General features: G+C 42.1%; 1 protein-coding gene across 1 annotated transcript in view; it reads right to left on the bottom strand.

The window, feature by feature from the left end:
- Positions 1–4,726: 4,726 nt before the first annotated feature.
- The window catches only part of LOC120035333, a 35,983-nt gene continuing 20,993 nt past the window's right edge, over positions 4,727–19,716 (bottom strand). The window contains exon 4 of the mRNA XM_038982116.1: positions 4,727–5,016. Coding sequence (XP_038838044.1) covers positions 4,919–5,016 — 98 coding nt within the window. The 3' untranslated portion in view covers positions 4,727–4,918. The remainder of the gene's footprint in view (positions 5,017–19,716) is intronic.

Raw genomic sequence — 19,716 nt, 5'->3', positions numbered from 1 at the left:
AAGTACCTAGGTGTCTGGCTAGACTGCAAACTCTCCTTCCAGACTCATATCAAACATCTCCAATCCAAAATCAAATCTAGAGTCGGCTTTCTATTTCGCAACAAAGCCTCCTTCACTCACGCCGCCAAACTTACCCTAGTAAAACTGACTATCCTACCGATCCTCGACTTTGGCGATGTCATCTACAAAATAGCTTCCAATACTCTACTCAGCAAACTGGATGCAGTTTATCACAGTGCCATCCGTTTTGTTACTAAAGCACCTTATACGACCCACCACTGCGACCTGTATGCCCTAGTCGGCTGGCCCTCGCTACATGTTCGTCGTCAGACCCACTGGCTCCAGGTCATCTACAAGGCTATGCTAGGTAAAGTGCCGCCTTATCTCAGTTCACTGGTCACGATCGCTACACCCACCCGTAGCACGCGCTCCAGCAGGTGTATCTCACTGATCATCCCTAAAGCCAAAACCTCATTTGGACGCCTTTCCTTCCAGTTCTCTGCTGCCTGCGACTGGAACGAATTGCAAAAATCTCTGAAGTTGGAGACTTTTATCTCCCTCAACAACTTTAAACATCTGCTATCCGAGCAGCTAACCGATCGCTGCAGCTGTACATAGTCCATCGGTATATAGCCCACCCAATTTACCTACCTCACCCCCCATACTGCTTTTATTTATTTACTTTTCTGCTCTTTTGCACACCAGTATCTCTACTTGCACATGATCATCTGATGATTTATCACTCCAGTGTTAATCTGCTAAATTGTAATTATTCGATTTATTGCCTACCTCCTCATGCCTTTTGCACACATTGTATATAGATTCTCTTTTTTTCTACCATGTTATTGACTTGTTTATTGTTTACTCCATGTGTAACTCTGTGTTGTTGTCTGTTCACACTGCTATGCTTTATCTTGGCCAGGTCGCAGTTGCAAATGAGAACTTGTTCTTAACTAGCCTACCTGGTTAAATAAAGGTGAAATAAAATAAAATAAAATAAATAAATATTGGGTAGCGGGTAAAGGTTACAGGGTAGTGGGTAAAGGGTAGCGGGTAAAGGGTAGAGGGTTGTGGGTAAAGGTAATCGGGTAAGGGTAAATGGTAGAGGTTAGAGTGTTGAGTTTAAATGGTAGCGGTTATACGGTAGTGGGTAAAGGGTAGTGGTTAGAGGGCAGCGGGCAGAGGGTTGTGGGTAAAGAGAAGCGGGTGAAGGGAAGCTGGTAGTGGATAAAGGGTAGTGGGTAAAGGGTAATGGGTAGCATTTAAAGGTTAGATGGTAGTAGGTAAAGGGTAGAGGGTAAAGGGTGAGAGGCTCAAGGGTAGCGGGCAGAGAGTAAAGGGTAGACTCACTAAACACAAATGCATCTTTTGCAAATAATGTCAGTTTTGGAGTGTCTGAGTGTCGGGGTGTCAGAGTGTCAGAGTGTGGGAGTGTGTCCCTTGCTAAAAACAAGACAATGGTGCCGTCTGCTTTGCTTAATATAAGACATTTGAAATTATTTAAACTTTTACTTTTGATACTTAAGTATATTTTAGCAATTACATTTACTTTTGATACTTAAGTACAGTTGAAGTCGGAAGTTTACATACACCTAAGCCAAATACATTTAAACTCAGTTTTGAACAATTCCTGACATTTAATCCTAGTAAAAATTCCCTGTCTTCGGTCATTAAGGATCACCACTTTATTTTAAGAATGTGAAATGTCAGAATAATTGTAGAGAATGATTTATTTCAGCTTTTATTTCTGTCATCACATTCTCAGTGGGTCAGAAGTTTACATACACTCAATTAGTATTTGGTAGCACTGCCTTTAAATTGTTTAACTTGGGTCAAATATTTTGGGTAGCCTTCCACAAGCTTCCCACAATAAATTAGGAGGAATGGGCCAAAATTCCCCTGACAGAGCTGGTGTAACTGAGTCAGGTTTGTAGGCCTCCTTGCTCGCACACTTTTTCAGTTCTGCCCACAAATTTCTATAGGATTGAGGTCAGGGCTTTGTAATGGCCACTCCAATACCTTGACTTTGTTGTCCTTAAGCCATTTGGAAGTATGCTTGGGGTCATTGTCCATTTGGAAGACCCATTTGCGACCAAGTTTTAACTTCCTGACTGATGTCTTGAGATGATGCTTCAATATATCCACATCATTTTCCTTCCTCATGATGCCATCTATTTTGTGAAGTGCACCAGTCCCTCCTGCAGCAAATCACCCCCACAACATGATGCTGCCAGCCCCGTGCTTCATGGTTGGGATGGTGTTCTTCGGCTTGCAAGCCTCCCCCTTTTTCCTCCAAAAATAACAATGGTCATTATGGCCAAAAAGTTGTATTTTTGTTTCATCAGACCAGAGGACATTTCTCCAAAAAGTACGATCTTTGTCCCCATGTGCAGTTGCAAACTGTAGTCTGGCTTTTTTTTATGGCGGTTTTGGAGCAGTGGCTTCTTCCTTGCTGAGCGGCCTTTCAGGTTATGTCGATATAGGACTCATTTTACTGTGGATATAGATACTTTTGTACCTGTTTCCTCCAGCATCTTCACAAGGTCCTTTGCTGTTGTTCTGGGATTGATTTGCACTTTTCGCACCAAAGTACGTTCATCTCTAGGAGACAGAACGCGTCTCCTTCCTGAGCGGTATGACGGCTGCGTGGTCCCATGATGTTTATACTTGTGTACTATTGTTTGTACAGATGAACATGGTACCTTCAGGCATTTGGAAATTTCTCCCAAGGGTGAACCAGACTTGTGGAGGTCTACAATTTGTTTTCAGAGGTCTTGGCTGATTTCCCCATGATGTCAAGCAAAGAGGCACTGAGTTTGAAGGTAGGCTTTGAAATACATCCACAGGTACACCTCCAATTGACTCAAATGATGTAAATTAGCCTATCAGAAGCTTCTAAAGCCATTACATAATTTTCTGGAATTTTACAAGCTGTTTAAAAGCACAGTCAACTTAGTGTATGTAAAATTCTGACCCACTGGAATTGTGATACAGTAAAGTATAAGTGAAATAATCTGTCTGTAAACAATTGTTGGAAAAATGACTTGTGTCATGCACAAAGTACAAAGTAGATGTCCTAACCGACTTGCCAAAACTATAGTTTGTTAACAAGAAATTTGTAGAGTGGTTGAAAAACTAGTTTTAATGAATCCAACCTAAGTGTATGTAAACTTCTGACTTCAACTGTATATTTAAAATCAAATTCTTTTAGACTTTTACTCAAGTTGTATTTTACTGGGTGAGTAACTTTCTATTAGAAATCTATACTTTTACTCAAGTTTGACAATTGGGTACTTTTTCCACCACTGGTTACTTTACAGCTAAAATTGAATAAATGTATGTTTTTAACGTAACAAAATGTGGAAAAAGTCAAGGGGTCTGAATACTTTCCGAATGCACTGTCTATCCTGGTAGAGACCAGGTGACAAGAACCTTGTATTAAAAGAAAGCAAATATGTCATTAAGGCAAAAGGGTGGCTACTTTGAAGAATCTCAAATATAAAATATATTTTGATTTGTTTAACCTTTTTTTTGGTTACTTCATGATTCCGTGTGTTATTTCATAGTAGAAAATAGTAAAAATAAAGAAACCCTTGAATGAGTAGGTGTTCTAAAATGTTTGACCCGTAGTGTACATCCTGTTTGCAACTAAAGTAATACTGCAACAAAATGTGGCTAAGCAATTCACCTTTTGTCCATAAAGGGCACGTATTGGTATATAGGTAAAATAAATAAGCAGACTGACTATCCCATTGAGCATGGTGAAGTTATTAATTACACTTTGGATGGTGTGTCAGTACACCCAGTCACTACAAAGATACAGGCGTCCTTCCTAACTCAGTTGCTGGAGAGGAAGGAAACCGCTCAGTGATTTCACCATGAGGCCAATGGTGACTTTAAAACAGTTACAGAGTTTATTGGCTGTGATAGGAGAAAACTGTGGATGGATCAAGGACATTGTAGTTACTCCACAATACTAACCTAAACGACAGAGTTAAAATAATACTTACACTTGAGACATGACTCTGCCGTTGTGCTGTAGAAGTTGTGAATTTTGTCTCTTGTATAATACATTCTATACATGAGTTTATACTGGATTAAGCATCCATTTTCCTTAACTGTAATTTTGTTTGTTATGTTCCAACACTCCCTTAATCATGTTTACCAATACTGATACCTGTTACGTGTGGGTCCTGTCTAATTCTTTCTGCAAGTGGTTCAATTGCCAGTGCAAACAGAAGAGGGGAGAGGGGACATCCCTGTCTTGTGCCCCTTTTCTAAAACAATGTCATCAGATAATGTATATTTAAATCAGATAATGTATATTTGCGCTTTAGGACATTTACATAATATTTTTATTAAATGTATTCCAGGTAGGGTTGTGGGGGGGAGCAGAGGAGGGAGGTGTGGGGGGAGCAAAGGAGGGAGGCGTGGTGGGGGAGCAGAGGGAGGTGTTGTGGTGGGGGAACAGAGGAGGGAGGCGTGGTGGGGGAGCAGAGAAGGGAGGCATGGTGGGGGAGCAGAGAAGGGAGGCGTGGTGGGGGAGCAGAGAAGGGAGGCGTGGTGGGGGAGCAGAGAAGGGAGGCGTGGTGGGGGAGCAGAGAAGGGAGGCGTGGTGGGGGGAGCAGAGAAGGGAGGCGTGGTGGGGGGAGCAGAGAAGGGAGGCGTGGTGGGGGGAACAGAGGAGGGAGGCGTGGTGGGGGGAGCAGAGGAGGGAGGCGTGGTGGGGTAGCAGAGGGAGGTGTTGTGGTGGGGGAACAGAGGAGGGAGGCGTGGTGGGGGAGCAGAGAAGGGAGGCGTGGTTGGGGGAGCAGAGAAGGGAGGCGTGTTGGGGTAGCAGAGGAGGGAGGTGTTGTGGGAGGTGCGTTTGAGGCTGACGGTGTATAAAGTCCTGGAGAGGTTGTCATGGTCACCCCGCTCAAAGGTCGCGACCCCTGCTGGACGTCCACAGGATCCCCTTGAACAACTTCCTCTGCAGGTCCCTCAGGTCCTCAAAGTAATGCACGCTAGTCACACCTGGAACACAGTACATTGATCGGTTGGTTGGTTGGTTGATTGACATTCATATAGTGTCTTCAGAAAGTAGTTCACACCCCTTGACTTATTCCACATCTTGCTGTGTTACAGCCTGAACTCAAAATGGATTCAATAGCTCATTGTATCTTGTTATTGATACCTTGTCTTGTTTTGAGTGGCGCAACGGTCTAGAGCACTGCATCTCAGTGCCTGGTCTCAGTACCTGGTTCGAATCCAGGCTGTATCACATCTGGCCATGATTGGGAGTCCCATAGGGTGGCGCACAATCGGCCCAGCGTCGTCATTGTAAATAAAGTAGGGGTAGGCCATCATTGTAAATAAAGTAGGGGTAGGCCATCATTGTAAATAAAGTAGGGGTAGGCCATCATTGTAAATAAAGTAGGGGTAGGCCATCATTGTAAATAAAGTAGGGGTAGGCCATCATTGTAAATAAAGTAGGGGTAGGCCATCATTGTAAATAAAGTAGGGGTAGGCCATCATTGTAAATAAAGTAGGGGTAGGCCATCATTGTAAATAAAGTAGGGGTAGGCCATCATTGTAAATAAAGTAGGGGTAGGCCATCATTGTAAATAAAGTAGGGGTAGGCCATCATTGTAAATAAGAATCTGTTCTTAACTGACTTGCCTAGTTAAAAGGTTAAATACAATTTAAAAAAGTTTTGACTGATGTCTATCCTAACATTCACTAGCTAACTAGCTAGCTAACCAACAACTAACAATTTATTTGAGAGAGAACAAGTGCTCATTGTGCATCTGTTTTGCCCCATAGTTGCGCACACATCAGTTTTGTTGCTAAACATCCAACCCGTCTATAGGTTGTGTTGCTAAACAACCAACCCGTCTGTAGGTTGTGTTGCTAAACAACCAACCCGTCTGTAGGTTGTGTTGCTAAACAACCAACCCGTCTGTAGGTTGTGTTGCTAAACAACCAACCCGTCTGTAGGTTGTGTTGCTAAACAACCAACCCGTCTGTAGGTTGTGTTGCTAAACAACCAACCCGTCTGTAGGTTGTGTTGCTAAACAACCAACCCGTCTGTAGGTTGTGTTGCTAAACAACCAACCCGTCTGTAGGTTTTGTTGCTAAACAACCAACCCGTCTGTAGGTTGTGTTGCTAAACAACCAACCCGTCTGTAGGTTGTGTTGCTAAACAACCAACCCGTCTGTAGGTTGTGTTGCTAAACAACCAACACGTCTGTAGGTTTTGTTGCTAAACAACCAACACGTCTGTAGGTTTTGTTGCTAAACAACCAACCCGTCTGTAGGTTGTGTTGCTAAACAACCAACACGTCTGTAGGTTTTGTTGCTAAACAACCAACCCGTCTGTAGGTTTTCATGCTAAACAACCAACCCGTCTGTAGGTTTTGTTGCTAAACAACCAACCCGTCTGTAGGTTCTGTTGCTAAACAACCAACCCGTCTGTAGGTTTTGTTGCTAAACAACCAACCCGTCTGTAGGTTTTGTTGCTAAACAACCAACCCGTCTGTAGGTTTTGTTGCTAAACAACCAACCCGTCTGTAGGTTTTGTTGCTAAACAACCAACCCGTCTGTAGGTTGTGTTGCTAAACAACCAACCCGTCTGTAGGTTCTGTTGCTAAACAACCAACCCGTCTGTAGGTTCTGTTGCTAAACAACCAACCCGTCTGTAGGTTCTGTTGCTAAACAACCAACCCGTCTGTAGGTTCTGTTGCTAAACAACCAACCCGTCTGTAGGTTTTTATGCTAAACAACCAACCCGTCTGTAGGTTCTGTTGCTAAACAACCAACCCGTCTGTAGGTTCTGTTGCTAAACAACCAACCGGTCTATAGGTTCTGTTGCTAAACAACCAACCCCTCTATGGGCCCTGGTCAAAAGCAGGACACTACATGGAATAGCAGGTTTTCACCTACAGTATATGCATTTAGCAGCGACGCACTGCCGATAAAACATTTACTAATGACCTGCCACTGGCACAGAGTAAAGACAGTGTGTCTACGTAAAGACAGTGTGTCTACATAAAGACAGTGTGTCTACGTAAAGACAGTGTGTCTACATAAAGACAAAAGACAGTGTGTCTACATAAAGACAAAAGACAGTGTGTCTACGTAAAGACAGTGTGTCTACATAAAGACAAAAGACAGTGTGTCTACATAAAGACAAAAGACAGTGTGTCTACGTAAAGACAGTGTGTCTACATAAAGACAAAAGACAGTGTGTCTACATAAAGACAAAAGACAGTGTGTCTACGTAAAGACAGTGTGTCTACATAAAGACAAAAGACAGTGTGTCTACATAAAGACAAAAGACAGTGTGTCTACGTAAAGACAGTGTGTCTACATAAAGACAAAAGACAGTGTGTCTACATAAAGACAAAAGACAGTGTGTCTACGTAAAGACAAAAGACAGTGTGTCTACGTAAAGACAGTGTGTCTACGTAAAGACAGTGTGTCTACGTAAAGACAGTGTGTCTATGTAAAGACAAAAGACAGTGTGTCTACGTAAAGACAAAAGACAGTGTGTCTATGTAAAGACAGTGTGTCTATGTAAAGACAAAAGACAGTGTGTCCACGTAAAGACAAAAGACAGTGTGTCTATGTAAAGACAGTGTGTCTATGTAAAGACAGTGTGTCTATGTAAAGACAGTGTGTCTATGTAAAGACAGTGTGTCTATGTAAAGACAAAAGACAGTGTGTCTACGTAAAGACAGTGTGTCTACGTAAAGACAGTGTGTCTATGTAAAGACAGTGTGTCTATGTAAAGACAAAAGACAGTGTGTCTACGTAAAGACAGTGTGTCTACGTAAAGACAGTGTGTCTACGTAAAGACAAAAGACAGTGTGTCTACGTAAAGACAGTGTGTCTACGTAAAGACAAAAGACAGTGTGTCTACGTAAAGACAGTGTGTCTACGTAAAGACAAAAGACAGTGTGTCTACGTAAAGACAGTGTGTCTACGTAAAGACAGTGTGTCTACGTAAAGACAGTGTGTCTACGTAAAGACAAAAGACAGTGTGTCTATGTAAAGACAGAAGACAGTGTGTCTATGTAAAGACAGTCTGTTAAGACAGTGTGTCTATGTAAAGACAGTCTGTTAAGACAGTGTGTCTATGTAAAGACAGTCTGTTAAGACAGTGTGTCTATGTAAAGACAGTCTGTTAAGACAGTGTGTCTATGTAAAGACAGTCTGTCTACGTAAAGACAGTGTGTCTACGTAAAGACAGTGTGTCTACGTAAAGACAGTGTGTCTACGTAAAGACAAAAGACAGTGTGTCCACGTAAAGACAGTGTGTCTACGTAAAGACAGTGTGTCTACGTAAAGACAGTGTGTCTACGTAAAGACAAAAGACAGTGTGTCTACGTAAAGACAAAAGACAGTGTGTCTACGTAAAGACAGTGTGTCTACGTATGCTGATGACTCAACACTACACACGTCAGCTACTACAGTGAGTGTCACGATCGTCTTGACTTGGAAGAGAGGACCAAAACGCAGCGTGTGAAAAATACATTCTCCTTTATTAGAGAGACGAACAACGAACGAAACAACAAACTGACGACCGTGAAGCTATATAAACAAATGGTGCTGACACTGACCACTACACAATGACATAGACAAACACGAAAAACACTTGGAAGATTACAAAACAACAAAACGACGTAGACAGACCTGAACTTGAGAACTTACATAAAGACACGAAGAACGCACGAACAGGAAAGACTAGCCAAACGAACGAACAAACGAAACAGTCCCGTGTGGTGCAACAGACACAGACACAGGAACAATCACCCACAAACAAACAGTGAGAACAGCCTACCTTAATATGGTTCTCAATCAGAGGAAACGTCAAACACCTGCCTCTAATTGAGAACCATACCAGGCAACACGTTTAACCCAACATAGAAACACATAACATAGAATGCCCACCCCAACTCACGCCCTGACCAACTAAATACATACAAAAACAAGGAAAACAGGTCAGGAACGTGACAGTGAGTGAAATCCCTGCAACACTTTACAAAGAGCTACAGACAGTTTCAGAGTGGGTGGCAAGATATATGTTTGTCCTAAATATTTCAAAATCTAAAAGCATTGTATTTGGGACAAACCATTCACTAAACCCTAAACCTCAACTAAATCTTGGAATGAATAATGTGGAACTTGAGATCACTAAACTGCTTGGAGTAACCCTGGATTGTAAACTGTCATGGTCAAAACATATTGATACAATAGTAGCTAAGATGGAGAAAAGTCTGTCCATAATAAAGCACTCCTGGCAGCAGCTACTCTTCCTGGGGTTTATTATGGATCCCCATTAGTTCCTGTCAAGGCAGCAGCTACTCTTCCTGGGGTTTATTATGGATCCCCATTAGTTCCTGCCAAGGCAGCAGCTACTCTTCCTGGGGTTTATTATGGATCCCCATTAGTTCCTGCCAAAGCAACAGCTACTCTTCCTGGGGTTTATTATGGATCCCCATTAGTTCCTGCCAAGGCAGCAGCTACTCTTCCTGGGGTTTATTATGGATCCCCATTAGTTCCTGCCAAGGCAGCAGCTACTCTTCCTGGGGTTTATTATGGATCCCCATTAGTTCCTGCCAAGGCAGCAGCTACTCTTCCTGGGGTTTATTATGGATCCCCATTAGTTCCTGCCAAGGCAGCAGCTACTCTTCCTGGGGTTTATTATGGATCCCCATTAGTTCCTGCCAAGGCAGCAGCTACTCTTCCTGGGGTTTATTATGGATCCCCATTAGTTCCTGTCAAGGCAGCAGCTACTCTTCCTGGGGTTTATTATGGATCCCCATTAGTTCCTGCCAAGGCAGCAGCTACTCTTCCTGGGGTTTATTAAGGATCCCCATTAGTTCCTGCCAAGGCAGCAGCTACTCTTCCTGGGGTTTATTATGGATCCCCATTAGTTCCTGCCAAGGCAACAGCTACTCTTCCTGGGATTTATTATGGATCCCCATTAGTTCCTGCCAAGGCAGCAGCTACTCTTCCTGGGGTCCATAAAAATGAAGGTAGTTTATACAATTATAAAAACATTACAATACATTCACAGAAATTCACAACACACTGTGTGTCCTCAGGCCCCTACTCCACCACTACCACATATCTACAATACATTCACAACACACTGTGTGTCCTCAGGCCCCTACTCCACCACTACCACATATCTACAATACAAAATCTATGTGTACGTCAAATAAATACAAATGGTCACATGCGCCGAATACAACAGGTGTAGTAGACCTTACAGTGAAATGCTGAATACAACAGGTGTAGTAGACCTCACAGTGAAATGCTGAATACAACAGGTGTAGTAGACCTCACAGTGAAATGCTGAATACAACAGGTGTAGTAGACCTTACAGTGAAATGCTGAATACAACAGGTGTAGTAGACCTCACAGTGAAATGCTGAATACAACAGGTGTAGTAGACCTCACAGTGAAATGCTGAATACAACAGGTGTAGTAGACCTCACAGTGAAATGCTGAATACAACAGGTGTAGTAGACCTCACAGTGAAATGCTGAATACAACAGGTGTAGTAGACCTCACAGTGAAATGCTGAATACAACAGGTGTAGTAGACCTCACAGTGAAATGCTGAATACAACAGGTGTAGTAGACCTCACAGTGAAATGCTGAATACAACAGGTGTAGTAGACCTCACAGTGAAATGCTGAATACAACAGGTGTAGTAGACCTCACAGTGAAATGCTGAATACAACAGGTGTAGTAGACCTCACAGTGAAATGCTGAATACAACAGGTGTAGTAGACCTCACAGTGAAATGCTGAATACAACAGGTGTAGTAGACCTCACAGTGAAATGCTGAATACAACAGGTGTAGTAGACCTCACAGTGAAATGCTGAATACAACAGGTGTAGTAGACCTCACAGTGAAATGCTGAATACAACAGGTGTAGTAGACCTCACAGTGAAATGCTGAATACAACAGGTGTAGTAGACCTCACAGTGAAATGCTGAATACAACAGGTGTAGTAGACCTCACAGTGAAATGCTGAATACAACAGGTGTAGTAGACCTCACAGTGAAATGCTGAATACAACAGGTGTAGTAGACCTTACAGTGAAATGCTGAATACAACAGGTGTAGTAGACCTCACAGTGAAATGCTGAATACAACAGGTGTAGTAGACCTCACAGTGAAATGCTGAATACAACAGGTGTAGTAGACCTCACAGTGAAATGCTGAATACAACAGGTGTAGTAGACCTCACAGTGAAATGCTGAATACAACAGGTGTAGTAGACCTTACAGTGAAATGCTGAATACAACAGGTGTAGTAGACCTCACAGTGAAATGCTGAATACAACAGGTGTAGTAGACCTCACAGTGAAATGCTGAATACAACAGGTGTAGTAGACCTCACAGTGAAATGCTGAATACAACAGGTGTAGTAGACCTCACAGTGAAATGCTGAATACAACAGGTGTAGTAGACCTCACAGTGAAATGCTGAATACAACAGGTGTAGTAGACCTTACAGTGAAATGCTGAATACAACAGGTGTAGTAGACCTCACAGTGAAATGCTGAATACAACAGGTGTAGTAGACCTCACAGTGAAATGCTGAATACAACAGGTGTAGTAGACCTTACAGTGAAATGCTGAATACAACAGGTGTAGTAGACCTTACAGTGAAATGCTGAATACAACAGGTGTAGTAGACCTTACAGTGAAATGCTGAATACAACAGGTGTAGTAGACCTCACAGTGAAATGCTGAATACAACAGGTGTAGTAGACCTCACAGTGAAATGCTGAATACAACAGGTGTAGTAGACCTCACAGTGAAATGCTGAATACAACAGGTGTAGTAGACCTCACAGTGAAATGCTGAATACAACAGGTGTAGTAGACCTTACAGTGAAATGCTGAATACAACAGGTGTAGTAGACCTCACAGTGAAATGCTGAATACAACAGGTGTAGTAGACCTCACAGTGAAATGCTGAATACAACAGGTGTAGTAGACCTCACAGTGAAATGCTGAATACAACAGGTGTAGTAGACCTTACAGTGAAATGCTGAATACAACAGGTGTAGTAGACCTCACAGTGAAATGCTGAATACAACAGGTGTAGTAGACCTCACAGTGAAATGCTGAATACAACAGGTGTAGTAGACCTTACAGTGAAATGCTGAATACAACAGGTGTAGTAGACCTTACAGTGAAATGCTGAATACAACAGGTGTAGTAGACCTTACAGTGAAATGCTGAATACAACAGGTGTAGTAGACCTTACAGTGAAATGCTGAATACAACAGGTGTAGTAGACCTCACAGTGAAATGCTGAATACAACAGGTGTAGTAGACCTCACAGTGAAATGCTGAATACAACAGGTGTAGTAGACCTCACAGTGAAATGCTGAATACAACAGGTGTAGTAGACCTCACAGTGAAATGCTGAATACAACAGGTGTAGTAGACCTTACAGTGAAATGCTGAATACAACAGGTGTAGTAGACCTTACAGTGAAATGCTGAATACAACAGGTGTAGTAGACCTTACAGTGAAATGCTGAATACAACAGGTGTAGTAGACCTTACAGTGAAATGCTGAATACAACAGGTGTAGTAGACCTCACAGTGAAATGCTGAATACAACAGGTGTAGTAGACCTCACAGTGAAATGCTGAATACAACAGGTGTAGTAGACCTTACAGTGAAATGCTGAATACAACAGGTGTAGTAGACCTTACAGTGAAATGCTGAATACAACAGGTGTAGTAGACCTTACAGTGAAATGCTGAATACAACAGGTGTAGTAGACCTTACAGTGAAATGCTGAATACAACAGGTGTAGTAGACCTTACAGTGAAATGCTGAATACAACAGGTGTAGTAGACCTCACAGTGAAATGCTGAATACAACAGGTGTAGTAGACCTCACAGTGAAATGCTGAATACAACAGGTGTAGTAGACCTTACAGTGAAATGCTGAATACAACAGGTGTAGTAGACCTTACAGTGAAATGCTGAATACAACAGGTGTAGTAGACCTTACAGTGAAATGCTGAATACAACAGGTGTAGTAGACCTCACAGTGAAATGCTGAATACAACAGGTGTAGTAGACCTCACAGTGAAATGCTGAATACAACAGGTGTAGTAGACCTCACAGTGAAATGCTGAATACAACAGGTGTAGTAGACCTCACAGTGAAATGCTGAATACAACAGGTGTAGTAGACCTTACAGTGAAATGCTGAATACAACAGGTGTAGTAGACCTCACAGTGAAATGCTGAATACAACAGGTGTAGTAGACCTCACAGTGAAATGCTGAATACAACAGGTGTAGTAGACCTTACAGTGAAATGCTGAATACAACAGGTGTAGTAGACCTCACAGTGAAATGCTGAATACAACAGGTGTAGTAGACCTCACAGTGAAATGCTGAATACAACAGGTGTAGTAGACCTCACAGTGAAATGCTGAATACAACAGGTGTAGTAGACCTCACAGTGAAATGCTGAATACAACAGGTGTAGTAGACCTCACAGTGAAATGCTGAATACAACAGGTGTAGTAGACCTCACAGTGAAATGCTGAATACAACAGGTGTAGTAGACCTCACAGTGAAATGCTGAATACAACAGGTGTAGTAGACCTTACAGTGAAATGCTGAATACAACAGGTGTAGTAGACCTCACAGTGAAATGCTGAATACAACAGGTGTAGTAGACCTCACAGTGAAATGCTGAATACAACAGGTGTAGTAGACCTCACAGTGAAATGCTGAATACAACAGGTGTAGTAGACCTCACAGTGAAATGCTGAATACAACAGGTGTAGTAGACCTCACAGTGAAATGCTGAATACAACAGGTGTAGTAGACCTCACAGTGAAATGCTGAATACAACAGGTGTAGTAGACCTCACAGTGAAATGCTGAATACAACAGGTGTAGTAGACCTTACAGTGAAATGCTGAATACAACAGGTGTAGTAGACCTCACAGTGAAATGCTGAATACAACAGGTGTAGTAGACCTCACAGTGAAATGCTGAATACAACAGGTGTAGTAGACCTCACAGTGAAATGCTGAATACAACAGGTGTAGTAGACCTCACAGTGAAATGCTGAATACAACAGGTGTAGTAGACCTCACAGTGAAATGCTGAATACAACAGGTGTAGTAGACCTCACAGTGAAATGCTGAATACAACAGGTGTAGTAGACCTCACAGTGAAATGCTGAATACAACAGGTGTAGTAGACCTCACAGTGAAATGCTGAATACAACAGGTGTAGTAGACCTCACAGTGAAATGCTGAATACAACAGGTGTAGTAGACCTCACAGTGAAATGCTGAATACAACAGGTGTAGTAGACCTCACAGTGAAATGCTGAATACAACAGGTGTAGTAGACCTCACAGTGAAATGCTGAATACAACAGGTGTAGTAGACCTCACAGTGAAATGCTGAATACAACAGGTGTAGTAGACCTCACAGTGAAATGCTGAATACAACAGGTGTAGTAGACCTCACAGTGAAATGCTGAATACAACAGGTGTAGTAGACCTCACAGTGAAATGCTGAATACAACAGGTGTAGTAGACCTTACAGTGAAATGCTGAATACAACAGGTGTAGTAGACCTCACAGTGAAATGCTGAATACAACAGGTGTAGTAGACCTCACAGTGAAATGCTGAATACAACAGGTGTAGTAGACCTCACAGTGAAATGCTGAATACAACAGGTGTAGTAGACCTCACAGTGAAATGCTGAATACAACAGGTGTAGTAGACCTCACAGTGAAATGCTGAATACAACAGGTGTAGTAGACCTCACAGTGAAATGCTGAATACAACAGGTGTAGTAGACCTCACAGTGAAATGCTGAATACAACAGGTGTAGTAGACCTCACAGTGAAATGCTGAATACAACAGGTGTAGTAGACCTCACAGTGAAATGCTGAATACAACAGGTGTAGTAGACCTCACAGTGAAATGCTGAATACAACAGGTGTAGTAGACCTCACAGTGAAATGCTGAATACAACAGGTGTAGTAGACCTCACAGTGAAATGCTGAATACAACAGGTGTAGTAGACCTCACAGTGAAATGCTGAATACAACAGGTGTAGTAGACCTCACAGTGAAATGCTGAATACAACAGGTGTAGTAGACCTCACAGTGAAATGCTGAATACAACAGGTGTAGTAGACCTTACAGTGAAATGCTGAATACAACAGGTGTAGTAGACCTCACAGTGAAATGCTGAATACAACAGGTGTAGTAGACCTCACAGTGAAATGCTGAATACAACAGGTGTAGTAGACCTCACAGTGAAATGCTGAATACAACAGGTGTAGTAGACCTCACAGTGAAATGCTGAATACAACAGGTGTAGTAGACCTCACAGTGAAATGCTGAATACAACAGGTGTAGTAGACCTCACAGTGAAATGCTGAATACAACAGGTGTAGTAGACCTCACAGTGAAATGCTGAATACAACAGGTGTAGTAGACCTCACAGTGAAATGCTGAATACAACAGGTGTAGTAGACCTCACAGTGAAATGCTGAATACAACAGGTGTAGTAGACCTCACAGTGAAATGCTGAATACAACAGGTGTAGTAGACCTCACAGTGAAATGCTGAATACAACAGGTGTAGTAGACCTCACAGTGAAATGCTGAATACAACAGGTGTAGTAGACCTCACAGTGAAATGCTGAATACAACAGGTGTAGTAGACCTTACAGTGAAATGCTGAATACAACAGGTGTAGTAGACCTCACAGTGAAATGCTGAATACAACAGGTGTAGTAGACCTCACAGTGAAATGCTGAATACAACAGGTGTAGTAGACCTCACAGTGAAATGCTGAATACAACAGGTGTAGTAGACCTCACAGTGAAATGCTGAATACAACAGGTGTAGTAGACCTCACAGTGAAATGCTGAATACAACAGGTGTAGTAGACCTCACAGTGAAATGCTGAATACAACAGGTGTAGTAGACCTCACAGTGAAATGCTGAATACAACAGGTGTAGTAGACCTCACAGTGAAATGCTGAATACAACAGGTGTAGTAGACCTCACAGTGAAATGCTGAATACAACAGGTGTAGTAGACCTCACAGTGAAATGCTGAATACAACAGGTGTAGTAGACCTACAGTGAAATGCTGAATACAACAGGTGTAGTAGACCTTACAGTGAAATGCTGAATACAACAGGTGTAGTAGACCTTACAGTGAAATGCTGAATACAACAGGTGTAGTAGACCTCACAGTGAAATGCTGAATACAACAGGTGTAGTAGACCTCACAGTGAAATGCTGAATACAACAGGTGTAGTAGACCTCACAGTGAAATGCTGAATACAACAGGTGTAGTAGACCTTACAGTGAAATGCTGAATACAACAGGTGTAGTAGACCTCACAGTGAAATGCTGAATACAACAGGTGTAGTAGACCTCACAGTGAAATGCTGAATACAACAGGTGTAGTAGACCTTACAGTGAAATGCTGAATACAACAGGTGTAGTAGACCTCACAGTGAAATGCTGAATACAACAGGTGTAGTAGACCTCACAGTGAAATGCTGAATACAACAGGTGTAGTAGACCTCACAGTGAAATGCTGAATACAACAGGTGTAGTAGACCTCACAGTGAAATGCTGAATACAACAGGTGTAGTAGACCTTACAGTGAAATGCTGAATACAACAGGTGTAGTAGACCTCACAGTGAAATGCTGAATACAACAGGTGTAGTAGACCTCACAGTGAAATGCTGAATACAACAGGTGTAGTAGACCTCACAGTGAAATGCTGAATACAACAGGTGTAGTAGACCTCACAGTGAAATGCTGAATACAACAGGTGTAGTAGACCTTACAGTGAAATGCTGAATACAACAGGTGTAGTAGACCTCACAGTGAAATGCTGAATACAACAGGTGTAGTAGACCTTACAGTGAAATGCTGAATACAACAGGTGTAGTAGACCTCACAGTGAAATGCTGAATACAACAGGTGTAGTAGACCTTACAGTGAAATGCTGAATACAACAGGTGTAGTAGACCTCACAGTGAAATGCTGAATACAACAGGTGTAGTAGACCTCACAGTGAAATGCTGAATACAACAGGTGTAGTAGACCTCACAGTGAAATGCTGAATACAACAGGTGTAGTAGACCTCACAGTGAAATGCTGAATACAACAGGTGTAGTAGACCTTACAGTGAAATGCTGAATACAACAGGTGTAGTAGACCTTACAGTGAAATGCTGAATACAACAGGTGTAGTAGACCTTACAGTGAAATGCTGAATACAACAGGTGTAGTAGACCTTACAGTGAAATGCTGAATACAACAGGTGTAGTAGACCTCACAGTGAAATGCTGAATACAACAGGTGTAGTAGACCTCACAGTGAAATGCTGAATACAACAGGTGTAGTAGACCTCACAGTGAAATGCTGAATACAACAGGTGTAGTAGACCTTACAGTGAAATGCTGAATACAACAGGTGTAGTAGACCTCACAGTGAAATGCTGAATACAACAGGTGTAGTAGACCTTACAGTGAAATGCTGAATACAACAGGTGTAGTAGACCTCACAGTGAAATGCTGAATACAACAGGTGTAGTAGACCTTCACAGTGAAATGCTGAATACAACAGGTGTAGTAGACCTCACAGTGAAATGCTGAATACAACAGGTGTAGTAGACCTCACAGTGAAATGCTGAATACAACAGGTGTAGTAGACCTCACAGTGAAATGCTGAATACAACAGGTGTAGTAGACCTTACAGTGAAATGCTGAATACAACAGGTGTAGTAGACCTTACAGTGAAATGCTGAATACAACAGGTGTAGTAGACCTTACAGTGAAATGCTGAATACAACAGGTGTAGTAGACCTCACAGTGAAATGCTGAATACAACAGGTGTAGTAGACCTCACAGTGAAATGCTGAATACAACAGGTGTAGTAGACCTTACAGTGAAATGCTGAATACAACAGGTGTAGTAGACCTCACAGTGAAATGCTGAATACAACAGGTGTAGTAGACCTTACAGTGAAATGCTGAATACAACAGGTGTAGTAGACCTCACAGTGAAATGCTGAATACAACAGGTGTAGTAGACCTCACAGTGAAATGCTGAATACAACAGGTGTAGTAGACCTCACAGTGAAATGCTGAATACAACAGGTGTAGTAGACCTCACAGTGAAATGCTGAATACAACAGGTGTAGTAGACCTTACAGTGAAATGCTGAATACAACAGGTGTAGTAGACCTTACAGTGAAATGCTGAATACAACAGGTGTAGTAGACCTTACAGTGAAATGCTGAATACAACAGGTGTAGTAGACCTCACAGTGAAATGCTGAATACAACAGGTGTAGTAGACCTCACAGTGAAATGCTGAATACAACAGGTGTAGTAGACCTCACAGTGAAATGCTGAATACAACAGGTGTAGTAGACCTTACAGTGAAATGCTGAATACAACAGGTGTAGTAGACCTTACAGTGAAATGCTGAATACAACAGGTGTAGTAGACCTCACAGTGAAATGCTGAATACAACAGGTGTAGTAGACCTTACAGTGAAATGCTGAATACAACAGGTGTAGTAGACCTTACAGTGAAATGCTGAATACAACAGGTGTAGTAGACCTCACAGTGAAATGCTGAATACAACAGGTGTAGTAGACCTTACAGTGAAATGCTGAATACAACAGGTGTAGTAGACCTTACAGTGAAATGCTGAATACAACAGGTGTAGTAGACCTCACAGTGAAATGCTGAATACAACAGGTGTAGTAGACCTCACAGTGAAATGCTGAATACAACAGGTGTAGTAGACCTCACAGTGAAATGCTGAATACAACAGGTGTAGTAGACCTCACAGTGAAATGCTGAATACAACAGGTGTAGTAGACCTCACAGTGAAATGCTGAATACAACAGGTGTAGTAGACCTCACAGTGAAATGCTGAATACAACAGGTGTAGTAGACCTCACAGTGAAATGCTGAATACAACAGGTGTAGTAGACCTTACAGTGAAATGCTGAATACAACAGGTGTAGTAGACCTTACAGTGAAATGCTGAATACAACAGGTGTAGTAGACCTTACAGTGAAATGCTGAATACAACAGGTGTAGTAGACCTCACAGTGAAATGCTGAATACAACAGGTGTAGTAGACCTCACAGTGAAATGCTGAATACAACAGGTGTAGTAGACCTTACAGTGAAATGCTGAATACAACAGGTGTAGTAGACCTCACAGTGAAATGCTGAATACAACAGGTGTAGTAGACCTCACAGTGAAATGCTGAATACAACAGGTGTAGTAGACCTCACAGTGAAATGCTGAATACAACAGGTGTAGTAGACCTCACAGTGAAACTGCTGAATACAACAGGTGTAGTAGACCTCACAGTGAAATGCTGAATACAACAGGTGTAGTAGACCTCACAGTGAAATGCTGAATACAACAGGTGTAGTAGACCTCACAGTGAAATGCTGAATACAACAGGTGTAGTAGACCTTACAGTGAAATGCTGAATACAACAGGTGTAGTAGACCTCACAGTGAAATGCTGAATACAACAGGTGTAGTAGACCTCACAGTGAAATGCTGAATACAACAGGTGTAGTAGACCTCACAGTGAAATGCTGAATACAACAGGTGTAGTAGACCTCACAGTGAAATGCTGAATACAACAGGTGTAGTAGA

The sequence above is a fragment of the Salvelinus namaycush genome, unplaced genomic scaffold (genome assembly GCF_016432855.1).
Source record: "Salvelinus namaycush isolate Seneca unplaced genomic scaffold, SaNama_1.0 Scaffold103, whole genome shotgun sequence".
NCBI classification, from domain to species: domain Eukaryota; kingdom Metazoa; phylum Chordata; class Actinopteri; order Salmoniformes; family Salmonidae; genus Salvelinus; species Salvelinus namaycush.
Note: the sequence above shows the minus strand (reverse complement) of the source record. Positions and strands in the feature narration are given on the sequence as shown.